This window comes from Stegostoma tigrinum, chromosome 4 (assembly GCF_030684315.1).
Source record: "Stegostoma tigrinum isolate sSteTig4 chromosome 4, sSteTig4.hap1, whole genome shotgun sequence".
NCBI classification, from domain to species: Eukaryota; Metazoa; Chordata; class Chondrichthyes; order Orectolobiformes; family Stegostomatidae; genus Stegostoma; species Stegostoma tigrinum.
In genome coordinates, this window is record NC_081357.1 from 95,316,026 (window position 1) to 95,332,693 (window position 16,668).

The 16,668-nt window shown below is 52.8% G+C and overlaps 1 protein-coding gene across 1 annotated transcript in view; it reads right to left on the reverse strand.

The window, feature by feature from the left end:
• The window catches only part of LOC125452951 (potassium channel subfamily K member 1-like), a 33,323-nt gene extending 18,409 nt beyond the window's left edge, over nt 1-14,914 (reverse strand). The window contains exon 1 of the mRNA XM_048531956.2: nt 13,532-14,914. Coding sequence (XP_048387913.2) covers nt 13,532-13,889 — 358 coding nt within the window. The 5' untranslated portion in view covers nt 13,890-14,914. The remainder of the gene's footprint in view (nt 1-13,531) is intronic.
• Nucleotides 14,915-16,668: the final 1,754 nt, after the last annotated feature.

The following is a 16,668-nucleotide window of genomic DNA, read 5'->3' on the forward strand; positions in this document are numbered from 1 at the left end:
TGTTTTTTCTCCACAGATGCTGCCTGACCTGCTAGTTTTCCTAGCAATTTCTGATTTTGATTCTGGTCTCCAGCATAGTTCTTTGGTATTTTGTTAAGAGTCAATTATTTTGTTATATCGCTGTGAAATGGGTTGTTAATCTGTTTGGAGCTGAGTTTTAGTGCTCAGTTAATGTTCTTGGTACAAAAACAACATTGACCGTGTTGCTGTCTTGGCAGTGAGGTCTCTTCATTCTGAAATAACTTGGGACTTACACCTCACGGAGTAACTTGCAGCCAATGAAGGTGTTTAAAACGGAGTCACTTTTGCAGTCGAGGAAAGCCAGCAGCCAATTCGGACACAGTGAGAGCCCAGCAACTGCATTAAGACAATGAGTAGCCAATCCTCTTTGCATTCAAAATTCAATATAGGCCAGGACATTGGGAAGCGCTCTGCTGCTCTTCCAGAAAATGCCGGCTGCGGGATCGTGTCTGTCCACTGAGATAGTAAACAGGGCGGCAGTTTAGTGTTTCCTCCAAAACACAGCACCTCTGACAGTGCAGCACTCCCTTGGTACTACATGAGGACAGTCAGCCTGAATGAAATGTTGAAACCTCGCTGACACCATTCGACAAAGGTGGTGCAGTTTGTCCTAATGTTTTGTCCATTCACCAACCTCAGTGGGTCATTCAGCTGTGCTGGTAGTGGGCTGTTGTGCCCAAAACGGTGGGAGCCATTCAACTCCATTGGAAAAAGCACCTAGCTTAGCAGTCAATCGTTCGAGTACCCCTTTGGACATAGGAGCATGTTCATTAAAGGAAGGTTTCCTGGTCTCTGAGAGTGGATAGAATTAAATTCAATTCGGTACGGCTGGAGCTTGGACTCAGTCAATACTGAGATCCAGCTAAGATAGGTCAGTTCAGTTTCTCTGCATTATGTCTGCCCCTTTGACAGGATTGAAGAACATGGGGAGAGGAGACAGAGTTGCTGCTGAACAAGGTTAAGACTAATTCCTTACCTCTGAAGCACCCAGAAGACATAAGGAGCTCCTTCACTCATTATCCTTTCAGCTCAAAGCTTCTCGTTTTGACAACCTGACAGTGTGTGCTGTGGTGTTTGTTAATTCTCAGGTGCCCCACTGCTCTCGCACAATGAATGACTGCAGCAGCTCCAACGAGATGTGAATGAATGAGCCTCTCACTCAGCAGGGGAGCTGCTGAAAATAGGTCGATATCACAGGCTGCTGTCAAACTGCAACAAATCACTGACTTGGCCCAGCACACACCTCATGGGATCGAGTTCACCTAAACAGGCTTTTCAATTGAGCAAGACAGGACAGAAGAGCATGCATTGATCCCACCCCAGTGTATCCTAAAGCGTATCACAGCTGATGAAAGTTAATGAAATGTGAGGCTGGATGAACACAGCAGGCCCAGCAGCATCTCAGGAGCACAAAAGCTGACGTTTCGGGCCTAGACCCTTTATCAGAGAGGGGGATGGGGTGAGGGTTCTGGGATAAATAGGGAGAGAGGGGGAGGCAGACCGATGATGGAGAGAAAAGAAGATAGGTGGAGAGGAGAGTATAGGTGGGGAGGTAGGAACGGGATAGGTCAGTCCAGGGAAGACGAACAGGTCAAGGAGGTGGGATGAGGTTAGTAGGTAGGAGATGGAGGTGCGGCTTGGAGTGGGAGGAAGGGATGGGTGAGAGGAAGAACAGGTTAGGGAGGCAGAGACAGGTTGGACTGGTTTTGGGATGCAGTGGGTGGAGGGGAAGAGCTGGGCTGGTTGTGTGGTGCAGTGGGGGGAGGGGACGAACTGGACTGGTTTTGGGATGCGGTGGGGGAAGGGGAGATTTTGAAGGTGGTGATGTCCACATTGATACCATTGGGCTGCAGAGTTCCCAAGCGGAATATAAGTTGCTGTTCCTGCAACCTTCGGGTGGCATCATTGTGGCACTGCAGGAGGCCCATGATGGACATGTCATCTAAAGAATGGGAAGGGGAGTGGAAATGGTTTGCGACTGGGAGGTGCAGTTGTTCATTGCGAATCGAGCGGAGGTGTTCTGCAAAGCGGTCCCCAAGCCTCCGCTTGGTTTCCCCAATGTACAGGAAGCCAAACCAGGTACAGTGGATGCAGTATACCACATTGGCAGATATGCAGGTAAACCTCTGCTTAATGTGGAAAGTCATCTTGGGGACTGGGATAGGGGTGAGGGAGGAGGTGTGGGGGCAAGTGTAGCGTTTCCTGCGGTTGCAGGGTATGGTGCCGGGTATGGTGGGGTTGGAGGGCAGTGTGGAGCGAACAAGGGAGTCACGCAGAGAGTGGTCTCTCCAGAAAGCCGACAGGGGTGGGGATGGAAAAATGTCTTGGGTGGTGGGATCGGATTGTAGATGGCGGAAGTGTCGGAGGATGATGCGTTGTATCTGGAGGTTGGTGGGGTGGTGTGTGAGAACGAGGGGGATCCTCTTTAGGCGGTTGTGGCGGGCTGTGAGGGATGTGTTGCGGGAAATGCGGGAGACGCGGTCAAGGGCGTTCTCGACCACTGTGGGGGGAAAGTTGCGGTCCTTGAAGAACTCGGACATCTGGGATGTGCGGGAGTGGAATGCCTCATCGTGGGAGCAGATGCGGCGGAGGCGGAGGAATTGGGAATAGGGGATGGAATTTTTGCAGGAGGGTGGGTGGGAGGAGGTGTATTCTAGGTAGCTGTGGGAGTCGGTGGGCTTGAAATGGACATCAGTTACAAGCTGGTTGCCTGAGATGGAGACTGAGAGATCCAGGAAGGTGAGGGATGTGCTGGAGATGGCCCAGGTGAACTGAAGGTTGGGGTGGAAGGTGTTGGTGAAGTGGATGAACTGTTCGAGCTCCTCTGGGGAGCAAGAGGCGGCGCCGATACAGTCATCAATGTAAAGGAGGAAGAGGTGGGGTTTGGGGCCTGTGTAGGTGCGGAAGAGGGACTGTTCCACGTAACCTACAAAGACCCGCATGGGCCCCAGCTATGCCTGCCTCTTTGTAGGTTACGTGGAACAGTCCCTCTTCCGCACCTACACAGGCCCCAAACCCCACCTCTTCCTCCATTACATTGATGACTGTATCGGCGCCGCCTCTTGCTCCCCAGAGGAGCTCGAACAGTTCATCCACTTCACCAACACCTTCCACCCCAACCTTCAGTTCACCTGTGCCATCTCCAGCACATCCCTCACCTTGCTGGATCTCTCAGTCTCCATCTCAGGCAACCAGCTTGTAACTGATGTCCATTTCAAGCCCACCGACTCCCACAGCTAACTAGAATACACCTCCTCCTACCCACCCTCCTGCAAAAATTCCATCCCCTATTCCCAATTCCTCCGCCTCCGCCGCATCTGCTCCCACGATGAGGCATTCCACTCCCGCACATCCCAGATGTCCGAGTTCTTCAAGGACCGCACCTTTCTCCACACAGTGATCGAGAAGGCCCTTGACCGCGTCTCCCGCATTTACCGCAACACATCCCTCACAGCCCGCCACAACTGCCCAAAGAGGATCCCCCTCGTTCTCACACACCACCCCACCAACCTCCAGATACAACGCATCATCCTCCGACACTTCCGCCATCTACAATCCGACCCCACCACCCAAGACATTTTTCCATCCCCACCCCTGTCGGCTTTCTGGAGAGACCACTCTCTGCGTGACTCCCTTGTTCGCTCCACACTGCCCTCCAACCCCACCACACCCGGCACCTTCCCCTGCAACCGCAGGAAATGCTACACTTGCCCCCACACCTCCTCCCTCACCCCTATCCCAGGCCCCAAGATGACTTTCCACATTAAGCAGAGGTTCACCTGCATATCTGCCAATGTGGTATACTGCATCCACTGTACCTGGTTTGGCTTCCTCTACATTGGGGAAACCAAGCGGAGGCTTGGGGACCGCTTTGCACAACACCTCCGCTCGGTTCGCAATGAACAACTGCACCTCCCAGTCGCAAACCATTTCCACTCCCCCTCCCATTCTTTAGATGACATGTCCATCATGGGCCTCCTGCAGTGCCACAATGATGCCACCCGAAGGTTGCAGGAACAGCAACTTATATTCCGCTTGGGAACTCTGCAGCCCAATGGTATCAATGTGGACATCACCAGCTTCAAAATCTCCCCTTCCCCCACCGTATCCCAAAACCAGCCCAGTTCGTCCCCTCCCCCCACTGCACCACACAACCAGCCCAGCTCTTCCCCTCCACCCACTGCATCCCAAAACCAGTCCAACCTGTCTCTGCCTCCCTAACCTGTTCTTCCTCTCACCCATCCCTTCCTCCCACTCCAAGCCGCACCTCCATCTCCTACCTACTAACCTCATCCCACCTCCTTGACCTGTCCGTCTTCCCTGGATTGACCTATCCCCTCCCTACCTCCCCACCTATACTCTCCTCTCCACCTATCTTCTTTTCTCTCCATCATTGGTCTGCCTCCCCCTCTCTCCCTATTTATTCCAGAACCCTCACCCCATCCCCCTCTCTGATGAAGGGTCTAGGCCCGAAACGTCTGCTTTTGTGCTCCTGAGATGCTGCTGGGCCTGCTGTGTTCATCCAGCCTCATATTTCATTATCTTGGATTCTCCAGAATCTGCAGTTCCCATTATCAAAGCTAATGAAGTACTTTTTAAAAAAAATGCATGATCAATGTAGGAAATGTGGAACCCAATATACACACAGCAAGCTCTTAAAAACAGCAGTGATGTAATGGCTGGATAATGCAGAAGGCATGGCGGCTCAGTGGATAGCACTGCCGTTTCACTGCACCAGGGACCCAGGTAATGTTTGCACATTCTCCCTGTGTCGTTCTGGGTTTCTGCTGGGTGCTCTGGTTTTCTCCCACACTGTCAGATGTGCAGGTTAGGTGGATTGGTCATGGTAAGTGGCTCATAGTGTGCAGGTTGGGTGCATTAGCCATGGGAAATGCAGGGATTCGTGGACAGGGTAGGTGGATGGGTCTTGGTGCGATTTGCTTTGGAGGGTTGGTGTGGATGTGTTGGGCCAAATGGCTGCTTCCTGACTGGAAGGATTTGCAGATTTGATTGAAGAATAAATACTGGTCAGGACACCAAGGTGAGCTGCTCCTCTCCAAACAAGGGTCCTGTTATCTTTCTCCCGAGGGGGCAGATGTATCTTCTGTTGTAACGTCATAGAAATGAGGAACAGCTGATAGTGTGGCACTCCCTCAGTACTGACCCTCTGACAATGCTGCACTCCCTCAGTGCTGACCCTCCGACAGTTCAGCACTCCCTCAGTACTGACCCTCTGACAGTGCGGCACTCCCTCAGTACTGACCCTCTGACAGTGTAGCGCTCCCTCAGTATTGACCCTCTGACAGTGCGGCATTCCCTCAGTACTGACCCTCTGACAGTGCGGCACTCCCTCAGTACTGACCCTCTGACAGTACGGCATTCCCTCAAGACTGACCCTCTGACAGTGCGGCACTCCCTCAGTACTGACCCTATGACAGTGCGGCACTCCCTCAGCACTGACCCTCTGACAGAACGGCACTCCCTCAGTACTGACCCTCTGACAGTGCGGCATTCCCTCAGTACTGACCCTCTGACAGTGCGGCATTCCCTCAATACTGACCCTCTGGCAGTGTGGCACTCCCTCAGCACTGACCCTCTGACAGTGCGGCATTCCCTCAGTACTGACCCTCTGACAGTGCGGCATTCCCTCAGCACTGACCCTCTGACAGAACGGCACTCCCTCAGTACTGACCCTCTGACAGTGCGGCACTCCCTCAGCACTGACCCTCTGACAGTGTGGCCCTCCCTCAGTACTAACCTTCTGACAGTGCGGCACTCCCTCAGTACTGATCTTCTGACAGTGTGGCCCTCCCTCAGTACTGACCCTCTGACAGTGTGGCCCTCCCTCAGTACTGACTCTCTGACCCTGTATCACTTCTTTGGAGCTGAAGTCAACATGAAATTTATCTTCACATCTCTGGAGAGGGAGTTCAACCTACTCCGTTCAGACTGAAGACGCTGGGAGGATAATCTCAACGGTTTGGAAAATGACACAGGGTAACCTGCCTGCCAGAATAGTTTTGTTTTTGCTGACATTAAAAGGTTGTGGTCAGTGGAATGGTGAAGATTTCTGGTGTGACGTGTAAAGCAGTCTCAACCCATTCTGTCCCGGTTTCATGTTTCTCTGTCTCATATTTAGCAGGTCTTTGCCGTCAACTGTTTCTCTGCTTCAACTGGGTCACACGTTGATATACACACATCTACTGGAATCACACACTGGCCCACAGCACTACATCACACTGTATCAGGGCATCTCCCGCCAGAGATAGTGGAGAGGGAGAGGGCGAGCGGGAGAGAGGTGCTGGTAATGGATCATCAGTCTCCCTACCATCCCATAACGAAGAAGCTGGACGTGCAGCAGGGATGTGAAGGGTCAGATGGAGAGAGAGGGGCAGAGTGAAGGAGTAAAGATGAGAGGGAGAGATTAACTAAGGAGAGGACAAGGCCCACAGCCAGCTGAGGCAGTTAGAATGTCACTCAAATGGCAGTTTGACCTGAAAAACTATCTGTTTCAAACTGATTCCCAAACAGTATTTTAGATGTCCCTTGTGAGTTTGTTTATGGCTTCCCTGAGCAGGATGGCGGACAGACAGTGGTATTCTGTTCACAGGCTGAAGGATACAGTCTGTTCCCTCTCCCTTAGCCCTGCTCTTTGGTAATCTCACAGAACAATCAGAAACACCCCAAACACTTCACCACTCACTTTGCAACCCTCAAAGATCAGCTCGCCTGCTTCCAGACCAACAGCAGCTTCCGGACACATCTAACACTCTCATTCTTGTTTCCATGAATGATGTCTCTAGTGTGACTTTCCAAAGTGGGCCCCAGGACCAAAAGGAAGCTTGTAATTGTGAGCTCTCCAATTCCCAGGCAGCAATGGTCTCAGTGGAGCTCTGGGAAAGTTATAAGGTCAGACCTCCTGCTGCAACAGAGTGTAGAACCCCTTCTCACAGCATCCTCACTTCCTCCCACCTTCCCTCTCTCTATCACCTCCTCCGCTTCCTCCCACCATCCCTCTCTCTGTCACCTCCTCCCCTTCCTCCCACCCTCCCTCTCTCTGTCACCTCCTTCACTTCCTCCCACCCTCCCCCCTCTCTCTGTCACCTCCTCCACTTCCTCCCATCTTCCCTCTCTCTGTCACCTTCTCTACTTCCTCCCACCTTCCCTCTCTCTGTCACCTCCTCCCCGTCCTCCCACCTTCCCTCTCTCTGTCACCTCTTTCCCTTCCTCCCACCTTCCCTATCTCTGTCACCTCCTCCACTTGCACCCACTCTCCCTCTCTCTGACACTTCCTCCCCTTCCTCCCACCTTCCCTCTCTCTGTCACCACATCCACTTACTCCCAACTTCCCTCTCTCTGTCACCTCGACCACTTCCTCCCACTCTCCCCCTCTCTGTAACCTCCGCCACTTCCTCCCACCCTCCCTCTGTCTGTCATCTCCTCTACTTCCACCCACCTTCCCTCCCTCTGTAACCTCCTCCAATGTGTCCCACCTTCCCTCTCTCTCAGTAACTTCCTCTATCCCCTGCAGCTCTCCGTCTCTCCGCAACCTCATCCAGCCCCTACAACCTCCCTCTCTCTCTGTTACCCCCACCAGCCCCTACAACCCTCCCTCTCTCTGTAACCTCCTCCTGACCCTACAACCCTCCCACTCTATCTGTAACCTCCTTCAGCCCCTACAACCCTCCCACCCTCTCTCTGTAACCTCCTCCAGCCCCTACAACCCTCCCTCTCTCTCTGTAACCTCCTCCAGCCCCTACAACCCTCCCTCTCTCTTTATAACCTCCTCCAGCCCCTACAACCCTCCCTCTCTCTGTAACCTCCTCCAGCCCCTACAACCCTCCCTCTCTCTGTAACCTCCTCCAGCCCCAACAACCCTCCCTCTCTCTTTGTAACGTCTTCCAGCCCCTACAACTCTCCCTCTCTCTGTAACCTCCTCCAGCCCGTACAACCCTCCCTCTCTCTGTAACCACCCCCAGCCCCGCCAATCCTCCCCCTCTCTATAACCTCCTCCAGCCCCTACAACCCTCCCTCCCTCTCTCTAACCTCCTCCAGCCCCTACAACCCTCCCTCTCTCTGTGACCTCCTCCAGCCCCTACAACAACTTCCTCTCTCTGTAACCTCCTCCAGCCCCTACAACCCTCCCTCTCTCTATAACCTCCTCCAGCACCTACAACCCTCCCTCTCTGTGTAACCTCCTCCAGCCCCTGCAACTCTCTCTCTCTCTCTAACCTCCTCCAGACCCTACAACCCTCCCTCTCTCTGTAACCTCCTCCAGCCCCGCCAATCTTCCCCCTCTCTATAACCTCCTCCAGCCCCTACAATCTTCCCTCTCTCTATAACCTCCTCCAGCCCCTACAACCCTCCCTCTCTCTGTGACCTCCTCCAGCCCCTACACCAACTTCCTCTCTCTGTAACCTCCTCCAGCCCCTACAACCCTCTCTCTCTCTGTAACCTCGTACAACCCTCCCTCTCTCTGTAACCTCCTCCAGACCCTACAACCCTCCCACTCTATCTGTAACCTCCTCCAGCCCCTACAACCCTCCCACCCTCTCTCTGTAACCTCCTCCAGCCCCTACAACCCTCGCTCTCTCTCTGTAACCTCCTCCAGCCCCTACAACCCTCCCTCTCTCTCTGTAAATTCCTCTAGCCCGTCAACCATCCCTCTCTCTCTATAACCTCCTCCAGCCCCTACAACCCTCCCTCTCTCTGTAACCTCCTCCAGCCCCTACAACCCTCCCTCTCTCTGTAACCTCCTCCAGCCCCAACAACCCTCCCTCTCTCTTTGTAACGTCTTCCAGCCCCTACAACTCCCCCTCTCTCTGTAACCTCCTCCAGCCCGTACAACCCTCCCTCTCTCTGTAACCACCCCCAGCCCCGCCAATCTTCCCCCTCTCTATAACCTCCTCCAGCCCCTACAACCCTCCCTCCCTCTCTCTAACCTCCTCCAGCCCCTACAACCCTCCCTCTCTCTGTGACCTCCTCCAGCCCCTATAACAACTTCCTCTCTCTGTAACCTCCTCCAGCCCCTATAACCCTCCCTCTCTCTATAACCTCCTCCAGCACCTACAACCCTCCCTCTCTGTGTAACCTCCTCCAGCCCCTGCAACTCTCCCTCTCTCTCTAACCTCCTCCAGACCCTACAACCCTCCCTCTCTCTGTAACCACCCCCAGCCCCGCCAATCCTCCCCCTCTCTATAACCTCTTCCAGCCCCTACAACCCTCCCTCCCTCTCTCTAACCTCCTCCAGCCCCTACAACCCTCCCTCTCTCTGTGACCTCCTCCAGCCCCTACAACAACTTCCTCTCTCTGTAACCTCCTCCAGCCCCTACAACCCTCCCTCTCTCTATAACCTCCTCCAGCACCTACAACCCTCCCTCTCTGTGTAACCTCCTCCAGCCCCTGCAACTCTCCCTCTCTCTCTAACCTCCTCCAGACCCTACAACCCTCCCTCTCTCTGTAACCTCCTCCAGCCCCGCCAATCTTCCCCCTCTCTATAACCTCCTCCAGCCCCTACAACCTTCCCTCTCTCTATAACCTCCTCCAGCCCCTACAACCCTCCCTCTCTCTGTGACCTCCTCCAGCCCCTACACCAACTTCCTCTCTCTGTAACCTCCTCCAGCCCCTACAACCCTCCCTCTCTCTATAACCTCCTCCAGACCCTCCAACCCTCCCTCTCTGTGTAACCTCCTCCAGCCCCTACAACTCTCCCTCTCTCTCTAACCTCCTCCAGCCCCTACAACTCTCCCTCTCTCTCTAACCTCCTCCAGACCCTACAACCCTCCCTCTCTCTGTAACCTCCTCCAGTCCCGCCAATCTTCCCCCTATCTATAACCTCCTCCAGCCCCTACAACTCTCCCTCTCTCTCTAACCTCCTCCAGCCCCTACAACCCTCCCTCTCTCTATAACCTCCTCCAGCCCCTACAACCCTCCCTCTCTCTGTGACCTCCTCCAGCCCCTACACCAACTTCCTCTCTCTGTAACCTCCTCCAGTCCCTACAACCCTCCCCCTCTCTGTAACCTCCTCCAACTCCTACAACCATCCCTCTCTCTGTAACCTCCTCCAGCCCCTACAACCCTCCCTCTCTCTGTAACCTCCTCCAGCCCCTACAACCCTCCCACTCTCTGTAGCCTCCTCCAGCCCCTACTACCCTCCCTCTCTCTGTAACCTCCTCCAGACCCTACAACCCTCCGTCTCTCTGTTACCTCCTCTGGCCCATTTAAGGCCCCATCCTCCTGTCACTGGAATTGAACTAGAAGCTGCTAAGCAGGAGCTGCAACCACATGAATGGGAAAGGCTCTTATTCAAAATGACTCAGTGCCTGTACAAGCAACACCTCCCATGGCAACTACTGAAACTAGGAGCTGTCAGCCTCTGATTGGCTTACGGCTCTCTAGTAGGAAGGATTCAGAGCAGGTGAGATGCGCCAGGCCTGGAAATGGCAGCTGCTGGCGAGGTAGAGAGTTGGTGAGCATTTCGCCACTGTCAGATCTGTGTGATCACTGGGATCACGCCTAGAAATCCAACTGCCTCACCTGTACTTATTTGAAGAAGCAATATTACTTTATCTGATGTGTCCTGGGCTAAGTCAGATCAAAGCTCAAGAAGCCTGGGGAACCCTTATCAGTAACCTCTGTGTAGCAACATTAACATATAAGTATCCAACCTTTAAATAAATGTGCCTTCAACAGTGATAAAGATAAGCAAATACTGAGCTTCAATAGGGTGTATCTGCATCAGGAAGTAGTCTTTATCAGAATGAGACAGTGATAAGGTGACAGCTACAAGTTCTGGATTCGGGCTGGAACCTCTGAAAGGACAAAGACCTCCCTAATGTTACATGGTCATGGCCCACTATCTGAACGATTTGCCTTCTTATCTGTGTTTGGTTATTTAACACTGAATACACAGACCAATTTGCCAGGCAGTGTTTACCGACTTAAACAATCCAACGAGGTAGACTGAAACTGTCAGCCTCGATGATGCCCTGAAATTGCGGTGCAAGGAAAGCCTTATATTTTCATCATTGTCTTTCAGGACGTTCCAAAGAATTTCACATTCAAAGATGTGTTTATTGAAGAAGAAGATGCTACAATTTTCCCCACAAATAAGCAGGTTCAGTTTCACTCACACAGTGGTTGGGGATGAGTCCAGCTGATAACTGTCCAGTGCCCCAGTGTCCCTCCATTCTGCCTGATGCCTTTGGGCCACTGTCATTGAAATCGTTCAGTCTGCACAGTCTGATCTGGCTTCAAACCTGGCAACAGCCAGACCAACAGTGAGAGAGAGTGCAGAGTCAGGCCAGCTTCAGGCAGGGAGGTGAAACTATCCTGGGGATCTCCCTCAAAGGGGAGAGAGGGAGGAGTCTGAACCAAAATTCCTCACCTTGCCCACAAACTGCTTAGTCATCCTGATAATCATGTGGAGCTTTCAATTTACTTCACTGTGTCACATTTCCATGAGCAAACCTGTCCATCAACAATCCCGTTATTTTATGACCTTTGTTCACTCCAGCTACAGTAATCCAATGCTCCCCTGACCAATCTTTCCTCACTCACCCTCTGTAAACCTTGGCTGATTGAAAGCTCAGCATCCTACATGCCAATCCCCATTCCACCATCACTGACCTACATTCGGTCCTATTCTCACAACGGCAGATGTTACAATTTTCAACATTGTTATTAATGAGGGGCATGGATAGGGTGAATAGCCAAGGTCTTTTTTCCCAGGATAGGGAAGTCAAAAACCAGATGGCATAGGTTTAAGGTGAGAGGGGGAAGATATAAAAGGGATCTAAGGGACAACTTTTTCTTGCAGAGGGTGGTGTGTGTATGGAATGAGCTGCCAGAGGAAGTGGGCGAGCCTGGTACAATTACAGCATTTAAAAGGCATCTGGACAAGTATATGAGTAGGAAGGGTTTAGAGGGCCGTGGGCCAAATGCTGGCAAATGGGACTAGATTAATGTAATATATCTGATCAGCATGGACAAGCTGGATTGAAGGGTCTGTTTCCGTGCTGTGCAAGTCTATGACTCTAAGTGTGTCTTATTTTAGCTACCCCGCAAATACAACTATTGTCTTTTCAGGGGTGGGGTTTGACTCAAACCACAGGAAGGAAGATGATTTTAGTTGCTGGAGGTCAATCATAGACTATGGCAGTTCACAGCAGCAGATCCCGGCCACGCTGAGTAGATGATTAGGTACTAAGCTTACTGGTGGACACATAGCCCCTATGAATGAATGAGAAACAGGCTCTCCTATAAGCTCCCTATAAAGTTCAAGTGGAGCTGTTCTGTCACCGAATTCCGACTACAGAATGCTGGGAGGAGGTCTCACATGACCACTCCTTCGACTATCACAAGGAGCAGTGCGAATCTTTTCTCCACAGATGCTGAGATTCACCAGCAATTTGTTTTTGTCTCAGATCTCCAGCATCCACATTTCCCTGTTTTATCCACCTGCTCCTGTACCTCCCTTCAGAATTGTACCCTTTGCCCTACATTGATTTCGGGAAATGGTTCAAGGAGAAACAATCACTTCACGCCTCCCTGGACTAAATTTTATCTAGGCCATCCCACCAGCTACCCACAGCCTCCTCACTATCACCAGACTATTACCCTTCTCCTCATGACTCACTGTGTTTCCCAAACTGTGTTTGTGCCATGGTATATTTTGAAATGGTGCCCCCTACACACAAGCCTGGCCCATTGATTACAGATCGAGAAAAGCAGTGGTTCGTACCATGCCCCTGGGGAACCCCACTGGAAACCAACCCGCAGTCCGAAAAACAACCATGACTCTGCATCCTGTCACACAGACAGTATAGTATCTCCACTGCCCTCTCTGATGAAGGGTCTAGGCCTGAAACGTCAGCTTTTGTGCTCCTGAGATGCTGCTTGACCTGCTGTGTTCATCCAGCTTTACACTTTGTCTGCTTTGCTGACAAGGCCACTCTGTGGCGGTTTATCAAACATCTTCTGAGAGCTCACGTACCTCACGTCTAACACATCATTTCATCAACCTTTCTCTGCAACCTCATCAAATACTCCAGTGAGTTCGACAGACATTTAACAAATGCATACTTGTTCTTGTTTCGGTGTGAGCCCATACTCACCCTCACGACTGTCCATTGTATTATCATCTTTAAAAGCTTCCGCACCAAGGATCAGCTAATTTCCCTGTGGCATTGACAGGAATTGTTATCCATATCAGAGGGCAGCACACAACAGATTCTAACACCCTTGTTTGAAGGACAGAACTTCTGATCCATTCAGCAATGCACTGTCCAATTTGCATTTGGAGCTGCCATATGCAGGTACACACTAATTTATAGACATTATTCCATATATATATTCTATAGAGGTACACACACAACACATACATTGCCACCATCTAATGCTCTTAATTTGACAAGGCAGGTAAAGAGCAGACAAAGTTGCAGTTATTTTTAAGTGAAATATACAAGAGCTGAACAAAGCTATGAGGAGTTATGAGCCACCCCTGCTTTACCTGTGGTTGTGAGGACAGTGGCAGCGAAGAATAGTGAAGAGGTGAAGTCCCAGTTCCACTTGCCAGTGCTGTTGTTTAACACGGACACCCCATAATTGTTAGCCTCTAGGACCTGGTCTAGGAAACGCTCCAGGCTGTCTGGGGCTAGGCATGGGTTCTCCTCCAGAAACTGGTCCTTCAGCTCCCTCAGTTGTTGGCGGAGGTTGTCTTCGTAAGGTAGCTCGATTGAGGAGAAGATCAGGGCGCCGAAGCTCAGGTAGAGCAGATAGGCAAGAACCAGCAGCGCAAAGTAACAGCTTGACCTGTTGCTGTGCATCAAGCGGAGGCAATGGCTAGTACTGCCCAGAGCTTGGAACATCTCCCCAGCTGACAGCTAGTAACACAGGGGAGGAGCAGAAGAGCTGGCTTTGTGATAGCACTGAGCTACACTGACCTAAAGTCCCCACTGTTACTTTAGGCTAGTATGCACACGCAATGTTACTGTAGGCTCGGATATGGTCCCTAACACTATTCTAACTGATGTACACACCCAATGTTCCTCTAGGTTGGTGTACAGTCCTATACGTTACACTAGACTGGTCTAAAGTCTAAAACGTTACTCTAAACTAGCATACAGACCCCTAAATTACTCTAAACTGGGATACAGACCCCGATGTTACTCTAGGCTGGGATACAGACCCCGATGTTACTCTAAACTGGGATACAGACCCCGATGTTACTCTAGGCTGGGATACAGACCCCGATGTTACTCTAGGCTGGGATACAGTCCCCGGTGTTACTCTAGGCTGGGATACAGACCCCGATGTTACTCTAGGCTGGGATACAGTCCCCGGTGTTACTCTAGGCTGGGATACAGACCCCGATGTTACTCTAAACTGGGATACAGACCCCGATGTTACTCTAGGCTGGGATACAGACCCCGATGTTACTCTAGGGCTGGGATACAGTCCCCGGTGTTACTCTAGGCTGGGATACAGACCCCCATTGTTACTCGAGGCTGGGAGAATTTCCGATGTTGTTCCAGTCTGCTGTGTAAAGTTCCCGATGTTGCTCCGTGGAGTCGCGATGTAAGGAATTCTCTGAGAGGCCGGTGTAATAAGAGTCTGTTCTGCGCAATTCTCCGGGTTCCCCTGTGTGTTCTCTGCAGTTGGGGTTTACTTGCCCGGGCTGACCGGTCTTGCTGCCTTCCTGCTGACTCTGGCCTGTTCCTTCCGCATCAGACAGCAGTCAGAGGCGAGGATGTGGCAGGAGCTCCTGACGTCTTCAGGTAAATGGAAGTCACACGTCTGTCAAACCAATAAACTGCCTCAACATCGTCCACCCGCTCTCAATACTCCGATCAATGGTATCTGTAACCCAGCGGCGCTGAGAGGCTTCTCTACAAAATCTCCGGGAATTGCTGTTCCCTCGCTCCCCACACTCCCCCCCCCCCCAATACACACTCCTCCTATACACACACTCCCCCGCCCCACACACACTCCCCCCCCACACACACACTCCCCCCACACACACACACTCCCCCCCCACACACACTCCCCCCCCACACACAGTCCCCCTATACACACTCCCCCCACACACACACACACTCCCCCCCCATAAACACACTCCCCCCCCACACACAGTCCCCCCATACACACTCCCCCCCACACACACACTCCCACCGACACACACTCCCCCCCATACACACTCTCCTCAAACATACACACTCCCCCCACACACACTCCCCCTATACACACTCCCCCCCCATACACACACTCCCCCCCCACACACAGTCCCCCCATACACACTCCCCCCACACACACACTCCCACCGACACACACTCCCCCCCATACACACTCCCCTCAAACATACACACTCCCCCCACACACACTCCCCCTATACACACTCCCCCCACACACACACACTCCCCCCACACACACTCCCCCTATACACACTCCCCCCCACACACACACTCCCCCCACACACACACACTACCCCACACACAAGCACTCCACCCGACACACACACTCCCCCCCCACACACACTGCCCCAACACACACACTCCCCCTATACACACACCCCCCCACACACACACTCCCCCCACACACACACTGCCCCAACACACACACTCCCCCTATACACACTCCCCCCCACACACACACTCCCCCCACACACACACACTCCCCCCACACACAAGCACTCCACCCCACACACACTTCCCCCCCACACACACTGCCCCAACACACACACTCCCCCTATACACACACACCCCCACACACACACTCCCCCCACACACACTCCCCCCACACACACACTCCCACCTACACACACTCCCCCCCATACACACTCCCCTCAAACATACACACTCCCCCCACACACACTCCCCCTATACACACTCCCCCCACACACACACACTCCCCCCACACACACTCCCCCTATACACACTCCCCCCCCACACACACACTCCCCCCACACACACACACTCCCCCCACACACAAGCACTCCACCCCACACACACACTCCCCCCCACACACACTGCCCCAACACACACACTCCCCCTATACACACACCCCCCCACACACACACTCCCCCCACACACACACACTCCGCCCATACACACTCCCCCCCACACACACACTCCCACCGACACACACTCCCCCCATACACACTCCCCTCAAACATACACACTCCCCCCACACACACTCCCCCTATACACACTCCCCCCACACACACACACTCCCCCCACACACACTCCCCCTATACACACTCCCCCCACACACACTCCCCCCACACACACACACTCCCCCCACACACAAGCACTCGCCCGCACACACACACTCCCCCCCATACTCACACACTCTCCCCCAAAACACACACACTCCCCCCATACACACTCCCCCCATACACACTCCCCCACCACACACCCGCACTCCCCCTCCACACACACTCCCCCCTATACACACACACTCCCCGCGACACACACACTCCCCCCCATACACACTCCCCCCAACACACACACTCACCCCCACACATACTCCCCCCAACACATACACTCCCCGTGACACACACACTCCCCCCCATACACACTCCCCCCAACACACACACACTCCCCCTATACACACTCCCCCCACACACACACCCCCACACACACACGCACT